The sequence below is a fragment of the Panthera uncia genome, assembly GCF_023721935.1.
Source record: "Panthera uncia isolate 11264 chromosome C1 unlocalized genomic scaffold, Puncia_PCG_1.0 HiC_scaffold_3, whole genome shotgun sequence".
NCBI lineage: Eukaryota > Metazoa > Chordata > Mammalia > Carnivora > Felidae > Panthera > Panthera uncia.
Genome location: NW_026057584.1, coordinates 60,522,840 through 60,541,506, shown reverse-complemented (window position 1 = coordinate 60,541,506; position 18,667 = coordinate 60,522,840). Strand labels below are relative to the sequence as shown.

Here is an 18,667-nt window from a genome sequence, read left to right as displayed (position 1 = left end):
AGAGAGAGAGAGAGAGAGAGAGAGAGAGAGAGAGAGAGAGAGAGAGAAAGCGAGCACAAGCAGGGGAGGGGAAGAGACAGAGGGAGGCACAGAATCTGAAGCAGGCTCCAGGCTCCGAGCTGTCAGCACAGAGCCCAACGCAGGGCTCAAACCCATGAGCCGTGAGATCATGACCTGAGCCAAAGTTGGATGCTCAACCAAGCCACCTAGGCACCCCCAGATTCAGATTCTAAGGTTAAAAAAATTTAATTCTCAAACTTCCAGGCTGCTTGTTCCGTGTGGCTTTGGTGGATGCAATGGGGAAGGACATGAGTGGCAACAGACTTGGAAATTCACCAATTCAATCTACACAGCTTAGAACCCATGAAGTACCAGTTAAGAAGCTACAGACAATGGCAGTGGAAAAGAAAGGTGACTATTCTACAAAAGGGGAAAAAAGAAACCACCAATCTTCCCTCCTCGGCCCCTATGTCCTGAACAGCAGAGGAGGGGCGGGGGTGGGGAACTAGGACAAATTATTTTAGTGGAAGTTTCCACGGGAGTAGAAAGCTCAAAATAAATGCCTCCCTCAGCTTGGTTAGTAGCCCATGCTATTCTACTGCCCAGGGCTTTATCTAGCCAGGCAAATACACTGTCTTTAGCACTTGTTTCCCTAACGGTTCTGTTTTCAAAAGACAAACTCAAACATTAAAAAAAAAAAAAAAAAAAATTCCAAGAACTCTCTGAAGAATGATACAGACAGAAACAGTATCAATAAATTTAGCTCTCAAAGGTAATTCCAAAAAAAGGATGGAAATTGCGGGTGGAGGGGAGGGAATGTATACAGAACTCTCCCAAGATTCAAGCATCATTGGTTTACTGGTCTCCCAAGAGCCCTGTACCTGTGTGAATCTAATCTAGAGAAATTCTAATTTCTAATTTGCAGCTCCAGAAGCCAATTTACACATTTCTACAGCAACAGATCTATAAATAAATCAGATGCTGTGGAAACACAGTTGTCTAATAGCAGCTAAATTTACGTATTCCCCTCTTATACCAGGCAAAAGAATGGAAAGAAATACTCTTCCTTGTTTAAGAAAAATAATAGCTTCTGCTCCATTACATCTGATCTGTAATGATGGGAGTAAGTATACCTGCAGGGAAGGAATCTGTTGACTGGCATTCTGCTAAAGTACAGTACACTCTGGGTTTTTTTTTTGTTTTTTTTTTGAATGGAATTCATTATTGACAAATCCTACCACTTAACTTCTTAAGACCTGAATTCTACCAAACTCTACTACTGTTTCACTGTGGTCAAATTATTAAGACAAACAGAAGCTCCTACTGGGAAGATAACAATAGAGATAACTCAGACTCAAAATAAACACAAGACTATTTTGAAGTCCTAAACCAGCCCAAAGAGAACACCAAAGAAACTTTTCCCAAACCTGTGGTCAAATAAAAGGCTGTGAGCCTAAAGCCAGCAGGTCTGCAGTGCTGGCCTCCCTGCTGGCAGCCTCATAAAAGCCTGAAGATGACAACAGGAGAGTGTGTTTGTATATCCCACTGCCTCTAATAGAAGTGTCCTGATTTTTTCTTTTTGTCTGATTTTGTACTCAAGGGACTACCCTGCTGGACAAAATTACTTTTCCAGTTTGGAGGGAGAAGCCTGGTTTCCACATTCTTTCACGGTTCTATTGAGTACATTATAAGCTGTCTACTGAGATAACCCAAGCGAATCTACCCACCTTATACAGACCAAAAAGTCCCAGGTCCCGGAGAACATTCAGGGCACTGACCCTGGGTCCTGTGGTGATTTCTCCAGCTACCTGTAGGCGAATCTTTACTATCTCCAATGGATTAGTAAAGATGACTTGAGAGCCGCCAGCCTGTAGGCAAGGGAGGAGAGACAGAAGCAGATTTCCAAATCAGAGACCGACTGACAGTGTAACCAAGAAAAACCCAGAAAAGCCTCTACATGGTACCACTTTACTCTTCCCTCTTTACAGGAGACTGAGAGTCCCACGCTTCGGCCAATAATGGAGGGGCCCACAGGGATGGTCCCAAATTCAAGTCAATCTATGTCTGGGTTTGTTTCTATCTGAAATGTCAGGAGTATTTCTCAGACCAGTTTTTCCAGAGTCAACTCAGCACCCAAAATGGCAAAACTAATAAACTCATTTGGAAAACAAAAGTGAAGCCAGATGAGGCAGTGGGGAGTTCCCCAATGAAAGGGAAAGTGATGGTAGAAGACTGGTTGGTATCTTTTGTAAGCTGGAGGTAAAATTTGGATCTACAGTTGTTTTTTTTCTTTTCTTAGCAGTCATTCTTTTTAGCTCAGCCACCCATTTCCACTGCCTTGGATTGTAAAGCAATTAACACAACTTCGCTCCCACAGACGTGCCTTAAGTCAGAGGGGAAAAGGTCTCCCATGGTTCAAATTCTAAAATATATTATCCTGAGCAAAACTCTGGAGACAGATACACAGCTAAAAGGAGAGAATGTAGAAAGACACTTTCAGTATTAAGACAAAACCAGAAAAACTGCTAGGAAGTGGAACCTCTAGTTACCACGAGTACAAAACTGGCAAATCAAAGCCACACTCCACAATGGTGATGAGTGACAGGGATTTGAATTTGGATAATGAGGGTGTATTTGCATCTGAAATCTGTTAACTAGTAGAGGAGAAAAAAAAGAAGAATGTTTAACAAAACTGCTACCAACTTTTTTTTTTTTTTTTTTAGTTTTTGTAAGAAAGTAAAAAATGTATATGGGTGTGTGTATGTGTATGGATACATAAAAATACATTTGTTAAAACAAATAAATATATACATCTCCATGAAGTGAAAAAATCTCATTTGCACATCTTCATCTGAACTGTAGCTGTTTATATTACATGATCATAACCATATTCATATAGTCATAATTATATTCTATAATCATAACTTCACTGCAACAGCAAGTCACATGTGAATCAGGAAACAGTAAAGGCCTCACTGGGGCACTATAGTTCCACAGGTATAGAAATATTGCAAACAATAGCCATAAAACCCAACACTCTACCTTCACCCCCATCCCTGTTCATTTATCTAAAACCCACAGTCCTTCCAGTCCTACTTTCACGGGGCAGCAAGTCTCAGCCATTCTGCTAACTGGCCGGAGCTGGAAACCCCTCAACTACGCCTGCTCCAATCCTGACCCCTCACTCCCATCCATGACATCCACGACTGCCAACACTGACGCGAGATTCCTTTCCACTTCGTGGGCAGCTTACTGTCCTGGATCCCCCAGGGCCCTAATCCCCTTTTTGTCCACCAAGCACAGGGGGCGAGCAATTTGCTGTCTCCCTCTGGGTCTCCTGCAGCTCCCAAGTCGACAATCCAGACCACTGGCACACAAGTCCCCAAATGATACGTGACCCAATTTTACATGTTGATTTGCCTGTGTTTCCCTCTTTTAATCTGTTGCACTGCAGGCAGAAGGAAGCATTTCAATGTTTCAATCTAAGCAAACAATACTTTCAAAAGGATTTCTGGGTAAAAAATTATGTTAAAATGATAATCCAAGTAATTGCTCCTGCAGCTAGTATTAAAGACCAAACGAATTGAAAAAGTTTACTACTTCCCTGAAATCTCTTGTTTAAATAATGGTTGCAAAGACCATCTTTGGGAAAATGCACCTTACGTTCTCAACTAAAGCAGAATTAAACAAATAATAACAGAAACACAAATTTTGATTATAACCCCCAAACCAGATGATGTCACCACCAGATGATGTCAAACCTTGGGTGATCCTCACATTAAATATGGACATCATGTTTAAATAAATACAAAGTTCTTCCATGTTTTTAATCATTAGTAAATTAAAACATCCCACAGAGCAAGAGTATTCCAACCAGCAGTCTCCCAGCCCACACTTCCTCCTCCCCGGCTCGCCACACCCTTCTGGAAATAACTGCCAGTTTACTGAGATTTGCACTCCTTTAACATCTCTTCACATTTCTTTCTCAGTGTACATGTAACGTGTAACACATTAACTGTTGTGTGCTTTGAAGATCTGTTACCCAGAATGCATACTAAGTCCTGACAATGCACTGGACATAATGACAAAACTAAACTGATTTGGATTTATACATACATCTGACAAGCGAGCATTAAACAACAAAGCAATGACACTATAGCAAGGCACATATCTATGAGTTTCATTCACACCTACATACTCTACTATATTTGAAGGAGGAAAACATCTAGCAATTGCACAAGTCTGTATATGCGGTAAAACTTATACTTTTGTATTTTATTATATTTATTTATATTCTATGATATTTATTAAAATTTACTTACATTTTATGATAGACCCAGGAATATGTAGGCAAATACTATCCAGAAACATTGAATAATTTAAAAAATAATAAAAATGACTATTTAAGTTGTCTAAAACTTTGGATATTTCGTAACAATTAAAGGGAAACACACATGGCAAATATGTGCTGTCCTTTTCCGAACTCTGAGATTGACCTAAACTGGGAACATGAGATGGGGGGATAAAACCTGCAGTTAATTCAATTGCTCTAGTAAGAAATCTAGTGACCCAGAACAAAGATTATGTTTTACCACATTTTTAAAAAAATTTTTGAAGTTTGTTTATTTAGAGAGAGACAGAGACAGTGCGAATCGGGGAGTGGCAGAGAGGGAGAAAGAATCCAAAGCAGGCTCCATCCTGCCAGAGCAGAGCCCGATGTAGGGCTTGAACCTATGAAACTGTGAAATCATGATCTGAGCCAAAACCAAGAGCTGGACACTCATCGACTGAGCCACCCAGGTGCCCCAGGTTTTATCACATTCTTAATTGTTTCCACTCTGAAACACAAATATAGGAAAATATCATTTCTATTTTAAGGCTCTACTGATTTTAAGTAATATTATTACATTAAAAACAGCTTTTCACAGGGAAAAAACCCTGGTTATAATAAATATAATCATTGAATATGCTGAATTTCAGAAGTGTTAAATTGTGAAATAAAAATATAACTTTACAATAGAATAAAAAGTATATTTTTACAAATATGCCCATATGTTTTGCTTTTTACAAATATGCAAATGTTTGCTACTTTAAAGAGCAATAAATTAAACAAAAGAATGTAAATGCCCAAGTAAGGAAAGAGTTAAGTGGAAACAATTATATGCTCTTGATCAGGTAATAGGATCATAATAAAATCATGCCAACGTAAACAAAACATAAAATATAGGTATCCACTGATGACCAATATGTCAAAATTAACCTAAGTTCATCAAAATTAGAATGGCTTAGAGATGAAAATATTGGTTGCCTCCTGGAAAGAGAAATGTATATCTGAAAGCATATCCTATTGTACCTTTTAAATTCTGAATCATGAAATGTATTAACTGCTCAAAAACAAAAAATAGAAAAAAATAATGAGAAACAGAACTGGTCTTAGAAACAATGACTTCTTTTATAGACTATGTCCTCTCTCACACATTCTTCCCCAGAATAAATTTGGTAATTTATATACGTTGAATGCATTTTAAAAACTAGTTAGCACTAGTTATCTGTGGATCCAAAACTTTAAACAGGCTTATCCATCTATTTAGGTATGAACATCAAACAATGTAACCAAATATAGATAGTGATCTGAAATAACAGACACCAAGATATATAAAATTTCAAATTAAATTATGATGATACACAGCTATACAGTCTTAAGTGGACACGGTCTCATCTGAGATCCTGCTGCTCCTTGTACTGATGCTTACATTAGATAACACCATTCCATACAATACCTTTGAGGAACTTGTTTCACTCATCAAATCATCAAAATTAACTTTTAAACTTCTACTTGCTAAATTTCCCTCTTCCAATTTGTTGCCTATTTTCATAGAAAGAAGCAAGCATTGATATTAAAACTGTTTTAGAAGCTTTCACTTTTCAGTACTAAGTTGTTTCTTTGTTCTAGAATTGAATTACAAATGACACAAAAGAGAACAACTCCCATTTTGAATGAAGGTTATCTATATATAACAGAAAGAGAAAGAATGTAAACACTTCCATTCAATCTTGTGTCACATAAATTTTTTCTTAATGAGAAAATAAACCAACTAAAGTGGACAGCAAAAGTCAGGAAAAAAGGATGGAAAACTGAGATGTCACCAAGCCTCTGATGTGCCCGAGGCCAAGGGGCTGCACGCAGGATCAGGCCTGCTCAACCTCCTGCCCTCACAATCCTGCCCCAGGGGCAGAGTCCACAAATAGGCAGGAGGACCTGGCCCTGCTCGTGCCAAGTCTCCTGTTTACTTTCTTCTTTGATCTGTTTCTCCTGTAGTTTGGAAATATTTCCCTCTAACCACAATCTGAACAATTCATTATAAAGTCTTTCCTTACAGATATTGATGAAAATCTAATTTCAGTTTAAGGCCACACCAGGAACTTGAGCAGATGTACAAACTATGTGCATTTAAAATAGCCAAACAAATAAAAGTCACAGAATTAACTGTCACCAGGACTGACTCCAGAAGTATAGGAACAGACAGTGACTCTGTCTCAGATACCATCAACCAAACATTCTTACATATTTTATAAAGCAATGGGAAATATTAATGGTTCTTTCTAAAATAGCCTAGGGCCATGATAACTTAAAAGGACTAAAGTACAATTTGCTCATTGTTGAGTCACTAATATATGTGAGGGTGTTAAGATATGAATAGATAAAACTACACATACCTCTAACGAGAGTAAAGGAAGAGTCAGAATCTGTGTATCTATCGTGAGCCCCTCTGACATAAATATATATGGACTTTGAACTTGTACACATATGTATGTGTTCACATAAATACGCAAGCATCAAGTTGGGAACACACTGATTGGGGGGATGGGAGGTGGAGAGACTGCTCCCAAACAACTCTTTAGAGATGTGCAAACTCAGCTTGTTGAGGAAGACACAGTATAATGAGCTGGCTAGCTACAAATCTTGGCCCTAGGGTCAGTAGATGCTCCAACTAACAAATGGACCTCTTGCTGCACCTACAGTGTGTGCATGCATAGACTGAAGGGAGGAAGCATGGAAGAGTGGAAAGATTCTAGGTTTGTTGACCTATAGTGTCATTGACTTTGTAACCCTGGATAGGTCATACCCTTCCCATTCCTTGGTTTCCTATATGACAATAGGGATCCCAACAACAGCCCAATATACCTCACAGAGCTCTTGTGCACTAATGTGAGAGCACTGTAGACTGAAAGCAAGATATCAAGGGAAGGGACATGTTGTTCAGGAGGTATGTTCACACAGGGCTAAGAATATCTGCAACACATTAAGATTACACTAGCCTTCTGCTGAACAATAAATACACCCTGAGTTGTATGACTTCTACCCATTCAGAAGTATACACTCCCTGAAAGAGTTAATGTGATCAGGCAGGTAAGTGCTCTGGTTAGAGTTTAAACATAAAAACAGGTACTTACCAGAGAGATGTTTAAAAACTACATATAGGTTAGTCTATTTAGACTGTTAAACCTTCTGCGTTTTCTCTTGGAAAGACATTAATTTTTTTCCCATTTAAGTTTACAGATATGTCTAAGAAACTCTACGTAACCTTTTCTTTGAAAAACAACCATAGAGTGGGCAGGTCAACATGATAGTATGAGAAAACCCAGAACACACCAAATCTACAACTACATATGGAACAATTCTCTCCAAAAAAGACCTAAAAACTAGCTCAACAGCTCCTCCACAACAGATAAAAAGGCCACATGGAGATAGGTATAATAGGCAGAGATGCAGTATTGCCAAAAACCCCACCCATTCTAGAGTGAAATCACAAATACAGAGTGTATCCTTGACAAGCAACAGGTTCGAGCCCATATCAGGTACCCCAACCCTTGGGACCTGTACTAGACAGACAAGTTCCCAAAATGCCTGACTTTATTTTTTTTTAAATTTTTTTTCAATGTTTATTCATTTTTGAGAGAGAGAGAGAGCATGAGGAGGGGAGGAAGAGAGAGGGGGAGAGAGAGAGAGAGAAGACAGACAGACAGACAGACAGACACAGAATCCGAAGCAGGCTCCAGGCTCTGAGCTGTCAGCACAGAGCCCGACACGGAGCTCGAACCCACGAACCACGAGATCATGACCTGAGCCGAAGTCGGATGCCCAACTAACTGAGCCACCCAAGTGCCCCCCAAAATGTCTGACTTTAAAAACCAGTGAGGCTCACTTCCAGGAGACCCAAGGGCTGAAGGAAACGGAGACTCCCCTTTTGAAGGGCTTGTGCACATACTCATTCACCCTGGGACCCAGTGTAAAAGAAACAGCTTAAAGGGCACCTAGACATACATGAAAGAAATCCATAGGCTAGACATAAAGTATCTGCTGGAAGGACAAGGGTCTGTTGGAATCCTCTCTGGGGACAGGTTGTGCACTCTCCTGCCTTGCTAGTGCTGGCACTGGTAGGCATCAGTCCTGCATTCTTCCTCTCCTTGCTAGCATCACTTGCCCTGACCCTGCACTATTCTGCAGCTTTGCCCTGCCTAAACCCAGTGGGCAGCCTTACCCCAGGCCTGCCCTCTTCTGTAGCCCTGGTCCTGCTAAACCTGGCAAGTGAGCTTGCCCTGGCCCTGCCCTCTCCTGTGGCCCTGCCAAAGCAAGTGGGTATAAGCAGTCTGCACAGGGGATGCCCCTTGACAAGCATCTGGCTGTAGTGGTCAGGAGGCCTGCATTTCTGGGGTCCACAGGACTAAAACAATTGGAGAGACAGTTCCTGACAGACTACCACCCCCAGGATACACAGACAGCAGATAGAAACACATCCCCAGTCTTCCTATGAGCACTTCTTCAAGACTGGGAGAGATGGCTGTTTTGCTCATGATAGAGAAACAAACAGAGTCAAACAAATGGAGGAAATACAGGAATATGTCCTAAATGAAATAATAAGATAAAATTCCAGGAAAAAAATATCTAATGAAAGAAACAATGAAATGGAGAGAAGTCACTTACCTGATAAAATGTTCAAAGTAATGATCATAAATATGCTCACGAATCTTGATAGAATAGATGAAGAAACTTCAATAAAGAGACTGATAATGTAAAAAAGTACAAAAAAGAAGTTACAGAGCTGAAAAACACAATAACTGAACTGAAAAATAAACTAGATGGATTCAAGAGCAGACCAGATGAAGCAGAAAAAAAGGATAAGTGACCAGGAAGACAGGGCAGAACTCAACCAAACAGGGCAGCAAAAGGAAAAAAGTGAAGATAGCTTAAGGGACTCATAGCACAACATCAAGCAGAACAAAATTCTCCTAGAAGGAGAAAAGAGAGAGAAAGAGACATAACTTATTTGAAGAAATAATGGCTGACCACTTTCCTAACCAGGGGAGGGAAACAGACACCCAGATCTAGGAAGCCCAGAAAGTTCCAAATAAGATGAAGCCAAAGAGATTCAAAGCAAGAGACATTATAATTAAAATCTCAGAAGTTAAAGAGATAATCTCAAAAGCAGCAACAGAAAAAGAACCTGTTATATAGAAGGGAACTCCATGAGACTATTAGCAGATTTTTCAACAGAAACTTTGCAGGCCATAAGGGAATGGCAAAGATATATTCAGTGCTGAAAGCAAAATCTCCCAACCAAGAATACTCTAGCTAGCAAGATTATCATTCAGAATTGAAGGAGAGGTAAAGTTTTCCAGACAAGCAAAAACTAAAGGAGCTCATCACTGCTAAACTAGCCTAAAAATAAATGTTAATGGGACTTCTTTAAGCTGAAAAGAAAGGGTACTGGTTGGGTAACAAAGTAACATATGAAAGTAAATACTGTACCAGTAAAGGTAAATGTACAGCAAAGGTAGTAGACTAATGACTTATAAAGCTAGCATGAAGGTTAAAAGATAAAAGCAGTAAAAATAACTACAACAATTCACAGAATAAGAAGATATAAAATGTGACATCAAAAACATAAAATTGGAGGTGAGCGTAGTAAAAATGTAGAATTTTAGAATGCATTCAAACATAACTTGTTATCAACATAAAATAGACTAGTATAGGAGTGCCTGGGTGGTTCAGTCAGTTAAGTCCAACTTCGGCTCAGGTCATGATCTCATGGTTCACGAGTTCGAGCCCCACATTGGGCTCTGTGCTGACAGCTCAGAGCCCGGAGCCTGCTTCAGATTCTGTGTCTCCCTCTGTCTCTGCCCTTCACCCACTCACACTGTCTGTCTCTCTCTCTCTCTCTCTTAAAAATAAATAAACATTAAAAAATTTTAAAAAATAGACTAGTATACATACAGGCTGATATAGGTGAGCCTCGTAATCACAAAGCAAAAACCTATAGTAGATACACAAAAGATAATGAAAATGAAATCTAAACATAACACTAAAGGCACCAAACCACAAGAAGAGAGAACAAGAAGAACAGAAGGTCACTACAAAACTGCCAGAAAACAATTAACAAAATGTCAATAAGCACACACCTACTTGTAATTACTTTAAACATAAATGGACTAAATTCTTCAACTGAAAGACATAAAGAAGCTGAATGGATAAAAAAACAAGACCCATCTATATGCTGCTTACCAGAGATTCATCTCAAATGTAAGGACACACACAGACTGAAAATGAAAGGACAGAAACAGATGTTTCATGCAAATGGAAACCAAAAGAAAGCCAGAGTGGCTATACTTATCAGACAAAACAAACTTTAAAACACTGTTAATCAAGCAAAGATAGGCATTATATTATGATAAAAGAGTCAATACAGCAAGAATATATAACATTTGTAAATATTTATGCACTCAACATAGAAGCACCTAAATATATAAAGGAAATATTAACAGACCCAAAGGGAAAAATCAACAGCAATACAATAATAGTAGGAGACTCTAATACCCCACTTACATTAATGGACAGATCACCTCAACAGAAAATAAAAATGGAAAAATCAGCCTTGAAGGATACATTAGACCAGATACATACATACATATATATATATATATATAAACTATATATATATATATATATAAACATATATATATAAACATATATATATATATAAACTATATATATATAAACTATATATAAACTATATAGATATAGATATAGATATAGATATAGATAAAAACACATACATAGAACATTCCACAAAGAAGCAGCAGAACATACATTCTTCTCAAGTGCACACAGAACATTCCCTAGGAGAGATCACAAGTTAGGCCACAAAACAAGTCTCAGTAAATTTAAGAAGACTGATATCCTATTAAGCATTTTTTCAGACCACAACAATACAAAACTGGAAATCACAAAAAAATAAAAAAGGAAAAATCACAAAGATGTGAAGAAGTAATAACTTGCTACTGAATAACCAATGGGTCAACAAAGAAATCTAAGTAAAAATTTTAAAAATCCCTTGATACAAATGAAAATGAAAATATAACACACCAAAATCTGTGGAATGTAGCAAAAGCAGATATAAGAAGTTCAGAGTGATACAGACCTGCCTCAAAAAACAAGAATAATCTCAAATAAACAATCTAACATTACACCTAAAGGAACTAGGAACAAATGAAGCCCAAAGTTAGAAGAAGAAAGGAAATAATAAATATTAAGGCAGAAATAAATAAGATTAAAAAGAAACTAGAAAAGATCAATGAAACTATGAGCTGGTTCTTTGAAAAGATAAACAAAACTGATAAACCTTTAGCTACATTAATTAAAAAAAAAAAAAAAGGCTTCCCAAATAAATAAAAATAGAAATAAAAGACAGGAAGTTACATGAACAGGTACATGCACCCGATCTTTATAGCAGTACTATCAATAATAACCAAGGTATGGAAAGAGCCCAAATGCCTATCGAACGATGAATGGATAAAAAAGATGTGGCATATATATGCAATGGAATATTACTTGGTGATCAAAAAGAATGAAATCTTGCCATTTTTGACAACGTGGATGGAACTAAAGTGCGTTATACTAAATGAAATTAGTCAGAGAAAGATAAATATCATATGATTTCACTCATTTGTGGAATTTAAGAATCAAAACAGATGAACATAAGGGAAGGGAAGCAAAAATAAGATAAAACCAGAGAGGGAGAGGGGTGCCTGGGTGGCTCAGTCGGTTAAGCATCTGACTTTGGCTTAGGTCATGATCTTGCAGTCCCTGAGTTGAGCCCCACGTCGGGCTCTGTGCTGACAGTTCAGAGCCTGGAGCCTGCTACGGATTCTGTGTCTCCCTCTCTCTGGCCTTCCCCTCTTGAGCTCTGTCTCTCTCTCTCAAAAATAAATAAACATTAAAAACAAATCTAATGGGGACTCTTAAATACAGAGAACTGAGGGTTGCTGGCAAGGTGTTGGAGGGGGGGTGGATGGGCTCAATGAGTGTTGGGCATTAAGAAGGGCACTTGTGATGAGCACTAGATGTTATATGTAAGCAATGAATCACTAAATTCTATTCCTGAAATCATTACTACACTACACGTTAACTAACTTGGATTTAAATTAAAAAAAATTTTTTTTAAAGACAGGAAGTAACAAGTGATAACAAAGAAATACAAAGGATCATAAAAGACTACTATGAACAATTATATGCCAACATTGGACAACCGTGAAAAAAAAATGGGTAAATTCCTAAAAACATACAACATTCAGTCTTCCAAGACTGAATAACAGAAAAACAGAAAATGTGAATAGACTGATTACTAAGAAGAAAACTGACTTGGTAATCAAAAACCTACCAACAAACAGAAGTCCAGAAACAGATGGTTCCACTGGTGAATTCTACAAAACATTTAAAGAAGATCTAATACCTATCCTTTCTCTAAGTTCCAAAAAACTGAAGAGGAGGGAATGCTTCAAAATTTCATTTTATGAGACCAGCATTATCCGGATACCAAACACCAAACAAGAACACCACAAAAAAAGAAAATTACAGGCCCAAATCCCTGATGAACATAGATGTAAAAATCCCCAACAAAATATTAGCAAACCAAATTCAAAAATACATTAAGAAAATCATATACCATGATCACGCGGGATTTATTCCAGGATGTAAGGATGGTTTAACATCTGCAAATCAGTCATTGTGATACGCCACATTAACAAAATGAAAGCTAAAGATCACACAATCATCTCAATAGATGCAGAAAAAGCATCTGGCAAAATTCAGCATCCATTTATGACAAACCCACAACTAACATCACACTCAATGGTGAAAAAAATGAAAGCATTTCCCATTTCCTCTAAGATCAGGAACAAGAGAAGGATGCTTGCTCTCACCACTTTTATTTAACATAGAATTGACAATCTTAGCCAGAGAAATCAGGCAAGGAAAAGGAACAAAAGGCATCCAGTTTAGAAAGGAAAAAGTAAAGATCATCATTTGCAAATGAGATGATTTTATATATTAAAAAACCCCATAGACCACCAACACACTGTTAAACAAATACAATAAAGTTGCAAAATACAAAGTCAATATACAAAAACCTGTTGTGTTTTTACATACTAACAATGAACTATCAGAAAGAGGAATCAAGAAAACAATTCCATTTACAATTGCATCAAGATGAATAAAATACCTAGGAATAAATTTAACCAAGGAAGTGAAAGACCTATATGAGAAAAACTACATTGATAAAAGAAATGGAAGAAGACACAAATAAATAGGAAGATATCCTGTGCTCATGGACTGGAAGAATTAATACAGCTAAAATGTCCAAAGTACCCAAAGCAATCAATTCAATCCCTATGAAAATCCCATGGCATTTTCACAGAAATGGAGCAAACAATCCTAAAATTTATATGGAACCACAAAAGATCTTGAGTAGCCAAAGCAATCTTGAGAACGAAGAGCAAAGCTAGAGACCTCAAGCTCCCTGATTTCAAACTATATTTAAAAATCACAGTAATCAAGGGGTGCCTGGGTGGCTCAGTCGGTTGAGCATCCGACTTCAGCTCAGGTCATGATCTCGCAGTTCGTGAGTTCAAGCCCTGTGTCAGGCTCTGTACTGACAGCTCAGAACCTGGAGCCTGCTTCGGATTCTGTGTCTCCCTCTCTCTCTGCCCCTTCCCCACTCATGCTCTGTCTCTCTCTGTCTCTCTCTGTCTCTCAAAAATGAATAAACGTTTAAAAAAATTTTTTTCAGTGACAGTAAGCAAAGTAGTATAGTATTGGCATAAAACATATAGATCGATGGAACAAAAAGAGAATCCAGAAATAAACCCATGCATATATGGTTAGTTACTTTACAGTAAAGGCAGCAAGAATATGCAATAGGGAAAGGACAGTCTCCTCAATAAATGGTGTTAGGAAAACTGCACAGCCGCATGCAAGAGAATGAAGCTGCCATCACTCTCTTACTCCAAATACCAAAACTAACTCAAAATGTAGTAACTTAAATATAAGAGCAGAAACTATTAAAAAAAAAAAAAAACTCCTAGAAGAAGACATAGGTGGTATACTCCTTGATACTGCTCTTGGCAATATTGTTTTGGATCTGACTCCAAAGGCAAAGGCAAGAAAAGTGAAAATAAACAAGTAGGACTACATCAAACTAAAAAGCTTTTGCACAGCAAATGAAACCACCAGCAAAAGGAAAAGGCAGCCTACTTCAATGGGAGAAGATATCTGCAAACCATATATCCAATAAGGGGTTAACATCCAAAATATGTAAAGAACTCATATAAATTCAACAAAAAAAATCCAATTAAAAAAATGGATAGAGCATCTGAATAGCATTTTTCCAAAAAAAGACATACAGGTGGCAAAATAGGCATATTAAAAGATGCTCAACATTATTAATCATCAGAGAAATGCAAATCAAAACCACAATAAGATATTATCTTACACCTGTCAGATTGACTATTATCAAAAAGATAAGAAATAATCAGTGTTGGTGAAGACAGACAGAAAAGGGAATGCTTGTGCACTATTGGTAGGAATGTAAATGGCACAGCCTCTATGGAAAACAGTATGAAATTTCCTCATAAACTTAAAAATAGAACTACCATATATATAGCAATATTACTTTGGGGTATTTATCCAAAGGAAAACAAAACACTACTTTGAAAAGATATTTGCACCCCTATGTTAATTGCAGCATTATTCACAATAGCCAAGATATAGAAACAACCAAGGTGTCCATCAATGGATGAATGGATAACGAAGATGTGGTGTATGTTTACAACGGGATACTACTCAGGCATAAAAAAAGATGAAATTTTGCCATGTAGAAACATGGGTGGACCTTAAGGATATTATGTTAAGTGAAATAAAGCATAGAGAGAAAGGCAATGAGTGGATGATTTCACCTATGTGTGGAATCTAAAACACAAAATAAATGAATAAAACAAAACTCATAGGTGCCGAGAACAGACTGGTGGTTGTCAGAAGGTAGGGAGATTAGGAGGGTGGGTGAAATAGGAGATGGGGGTCAAGACACACAAACCTCCAGGCATAAAATAATTAAGTCATTGGGATGTAATGTACAGCATGGTGACTATACACAATACTATACTGCACATTATGTAACTTTATGGTGACAGGGAAACTACACTCTTGTGGTAATCATTTCACAGTATGTACAAACATCGAATCATGTTGTACACCTTAAACTAATATGTTATATGGCAATTACACCTCAATACAAAAACCCCACAGACACATTGAGATAATAGATGAGTCACAGACTGGGAAAAATACTCACAATACATACATCTGACAAAGGACTACATCCATGATGGATAAAGAACTCCTACAAGTCAATGATAAAAAATATAAAAACCTAATAAAAAATAAGCAGAAAACTTTGAATAGATACTACCAAAAAAGATATACAAATAGCTAAAAAACACATGAAAGGATGATCAATGTCTTTATACACCAGGGAGATGAAAATTAAAACCACAAAAAGACATCCTTTCACTCCAACTTGAATGACTAAAATAAAAAAATTAGGGGTGCCCGACTGCCTGTCAGTGGAGCATACAACTCTTGATCTCAGGGACGTTAAGTTGGAGCCCCACACTGAGTGTAGAGATTACTTAAAAAATAAAATCTTTGGGGTGCCTGGGTGGCTCAGGAGGTTAAGCGGCCAACTCTTGATTTCAGCTCAGGTCATCATCTCATGGTTTGTGAGTTCAAACCCTGTGTCAGGCTCTCTGTCTATAGGCTCAGAGCCTATTTCAGATCCTCTGTCCCCCTCTCTCTCTGCCCCTCCCCTGCTCATACACTCTCTCACACTCTGTCTCTCAGAAATACATATTAAAAAATATTAAAGAAATAAAATAAAATAAAATAAAATAAGACTAACAATATCAAATGTTGGTGAGGATGTGGAATTACAAATATCTGACACTGCTGCTGAGACTGTAAAATGGTCCATCCATTTCAAAGAAGCAATTAGCAGTTTATTTATTTTTTTTTAACTTTTTAAACATTTATTTATTTTTGAGACAGAGAAAAAGAGAGCAGGGGAGGGGCAGAGAGAGGGGGGAAAGGGAATCTCAAATATGCTCCATGCTGTCAGCACAGAGCCCAAAGCAGGGCTCAAACTCACAAACCATGAGATCACGACCTGAGCCAAAATCAAGAGTCAGCCACTAAACTGACTGGGCGACCCAGTTTCTTTTAAATTGAACACAACCTGTACCCTATTCTACTCTTAAATACTCACCTGTGAAAAATGTTGACAAAAAGATTTATACAAGAATGTTTACAGCAACTTTATTTATAACAGATACAAACTGGAAAAAACTCAAATGTCCATCAACAGGGGGTGCCTGGAGGGCTCAGTCAGTTAAGCAACTGACCAGCTCAGGTCCTGAAATCACAGTTTGTGAGTTCGAGCCCCGCGTTGGGTTCTGTGCTGACAGATCAGAGCCTGGAGCCTGCTTCAGATTCTGTGTCTCCCTGTCTCTCTGCCCCTCCACTGCTCTCATTCTGTCTCTCTCTCTCCCTCAAAAATGAACAAACATTAACAAAATTTTTTTAATGTCCATCAACAGAAGAACAAATAAGCAAACTGTGGTCAATTCATACAGTGGAATAATACTCAGTAAAATTAAAAACAAAACCTAACTACTGATACCCACACAATAATAAGGATGACTCTTGAAAACACGTTTAGCAAAAGAGGCCAGCTATGAAAGGATGCATTTTGTATGATTTCATTTATATGAAATCTAAGAAGAAACAATAGTGGTTACCTAGGGGAACAGAGGAATGATTGATTAGAAAGAGGAATGAATCAGCTTTCTGAGGTGAAATGTTCTATATCTTGTCTTGAGTGGTGATTTCACGGGTATATACAATTGTTAAAACTCACTGAGCTGACATCTAAGATCTGTTCATTTTTTGGTATGTTAATTACACCTAAATAGTCACATATGTGTTTATATACTCAGATATATACTACATCTTTATCATATAGATAACAATGTAATTAAAAAAAAAAGAAAAGTCATCACAAAGTTGAACAGGCTCACCTAGATTTATTTTGACACATGAAGAGGGCCTGGATTTGATTCTCCAAGAGAGCATTATCAAACAAAAGGAATTGTTCTTAAAATATTTGGTGCTCACATGAAACCTGCAGCATGTATTAGCTGTGTGATTTGGGGTGAGACTTAACCTTTCTAAGCTTCTTTTCCTCATTTACCTATTTCACAAGAAGTGACCATGTGCATATTAAAGTACTTTGAAAATTCTAGGTTGACGTTAAAATATTATTCTTGCTCACAACAGATATAATTAAGCACTCAATTATATTATGTCTGATATGGACATGTACTATGTGTGTATACATGTATGTATGGATTTCTACATATACAGAGACCTTCTAAAAAAAAAAAAAAAAGAAAAAGAAAAAGAAAAACATATGGCCTAATAGGAATGGCTTGCCTATAAGAGCAATGAGAAAAAAATATTTGAAACCAAAAATATTTGTTATATATGCTACACATACAGCATCTGTAACATATATTTATGGGTAACCATACACACAAATACTGCCCCAACCCCACCTAAAGAAGGGTCAAGCAATTGTTAAACCTAAAGGTCAATGTATAGGTTATACAACAGCTGGCTTCCTTAGTGTAGTGGTTATCATGTTCACCTCACACACGAAAGGTCCCCAGTTTGATCCCAGGCAGAAACACGCTTGTTTTCCCTCTCTGCAGAGCTGTAAAACTTACTCAAGAGTAACTGTATTATCATCAGGGAAATACACATCAAAACCACAATGAGATACCACCTCACACCTGTCAGAATGGCTAAAATTAGCAACTGCAGGCAACAACAGATATTGGCAAGAATGCAGAGAAAGAGGAACCCTTTTGCACTGCTGGTGGGAATGCTAGCTAGTGCAACCACTCTGGAAGACAGTATGGAGGTTCCTCAAAAAATTGGGGCGCCTGGGTGGCTCAGACCGACTTCGGCTCAGGTTACGATCTCGCGGTCCGTGAGTTCGAGCCCCGCATCGGGCTCTGTGCTGACAGCTCGGAGCCCGGAGCCTGTTTCAGATTCTGTGTCTCCCTCTCTCTCTGACCCTCCCCCGTTCATGCTCTGTCTCTCTCTGTCTCAAAAATAAATAAATGTTAAAAAAAATTTTTTTTTAATAAATAAATAAAAATAAAATAAAAAATTAAAAATGTAACTACCCTATGACCCAGCAATTGTACTACTAGG

At 37.7% G+C, this 18,667-nt stretch overlaps 1 protein-coding gene across 2 annotated transcripts in view; it reads right to left on the bottom strand.

The window, feature by feature from the left end:
- SLC25A12 (solute carrier family 25 member 12) overlaps positions 1 to 18,667 on the bottom strand; it is a 126,845-nt gene that overhangs the window by 6,195 nt on the left and 101,983 nt on the right. For both annotated transcript variants that reach the window (XM_049615522.1, XM_049615521.1), the window contains one exon: positions 1,728 to 1,868. In XM_049615522.1, the coding sequence (XP_049471479.1) occupies positions 1,728 to 1,868 (141 nt within the window). The remainder of the gene's footprint in view (positions 1 to 1,727; positions 1,869 to 18,667) is intronic.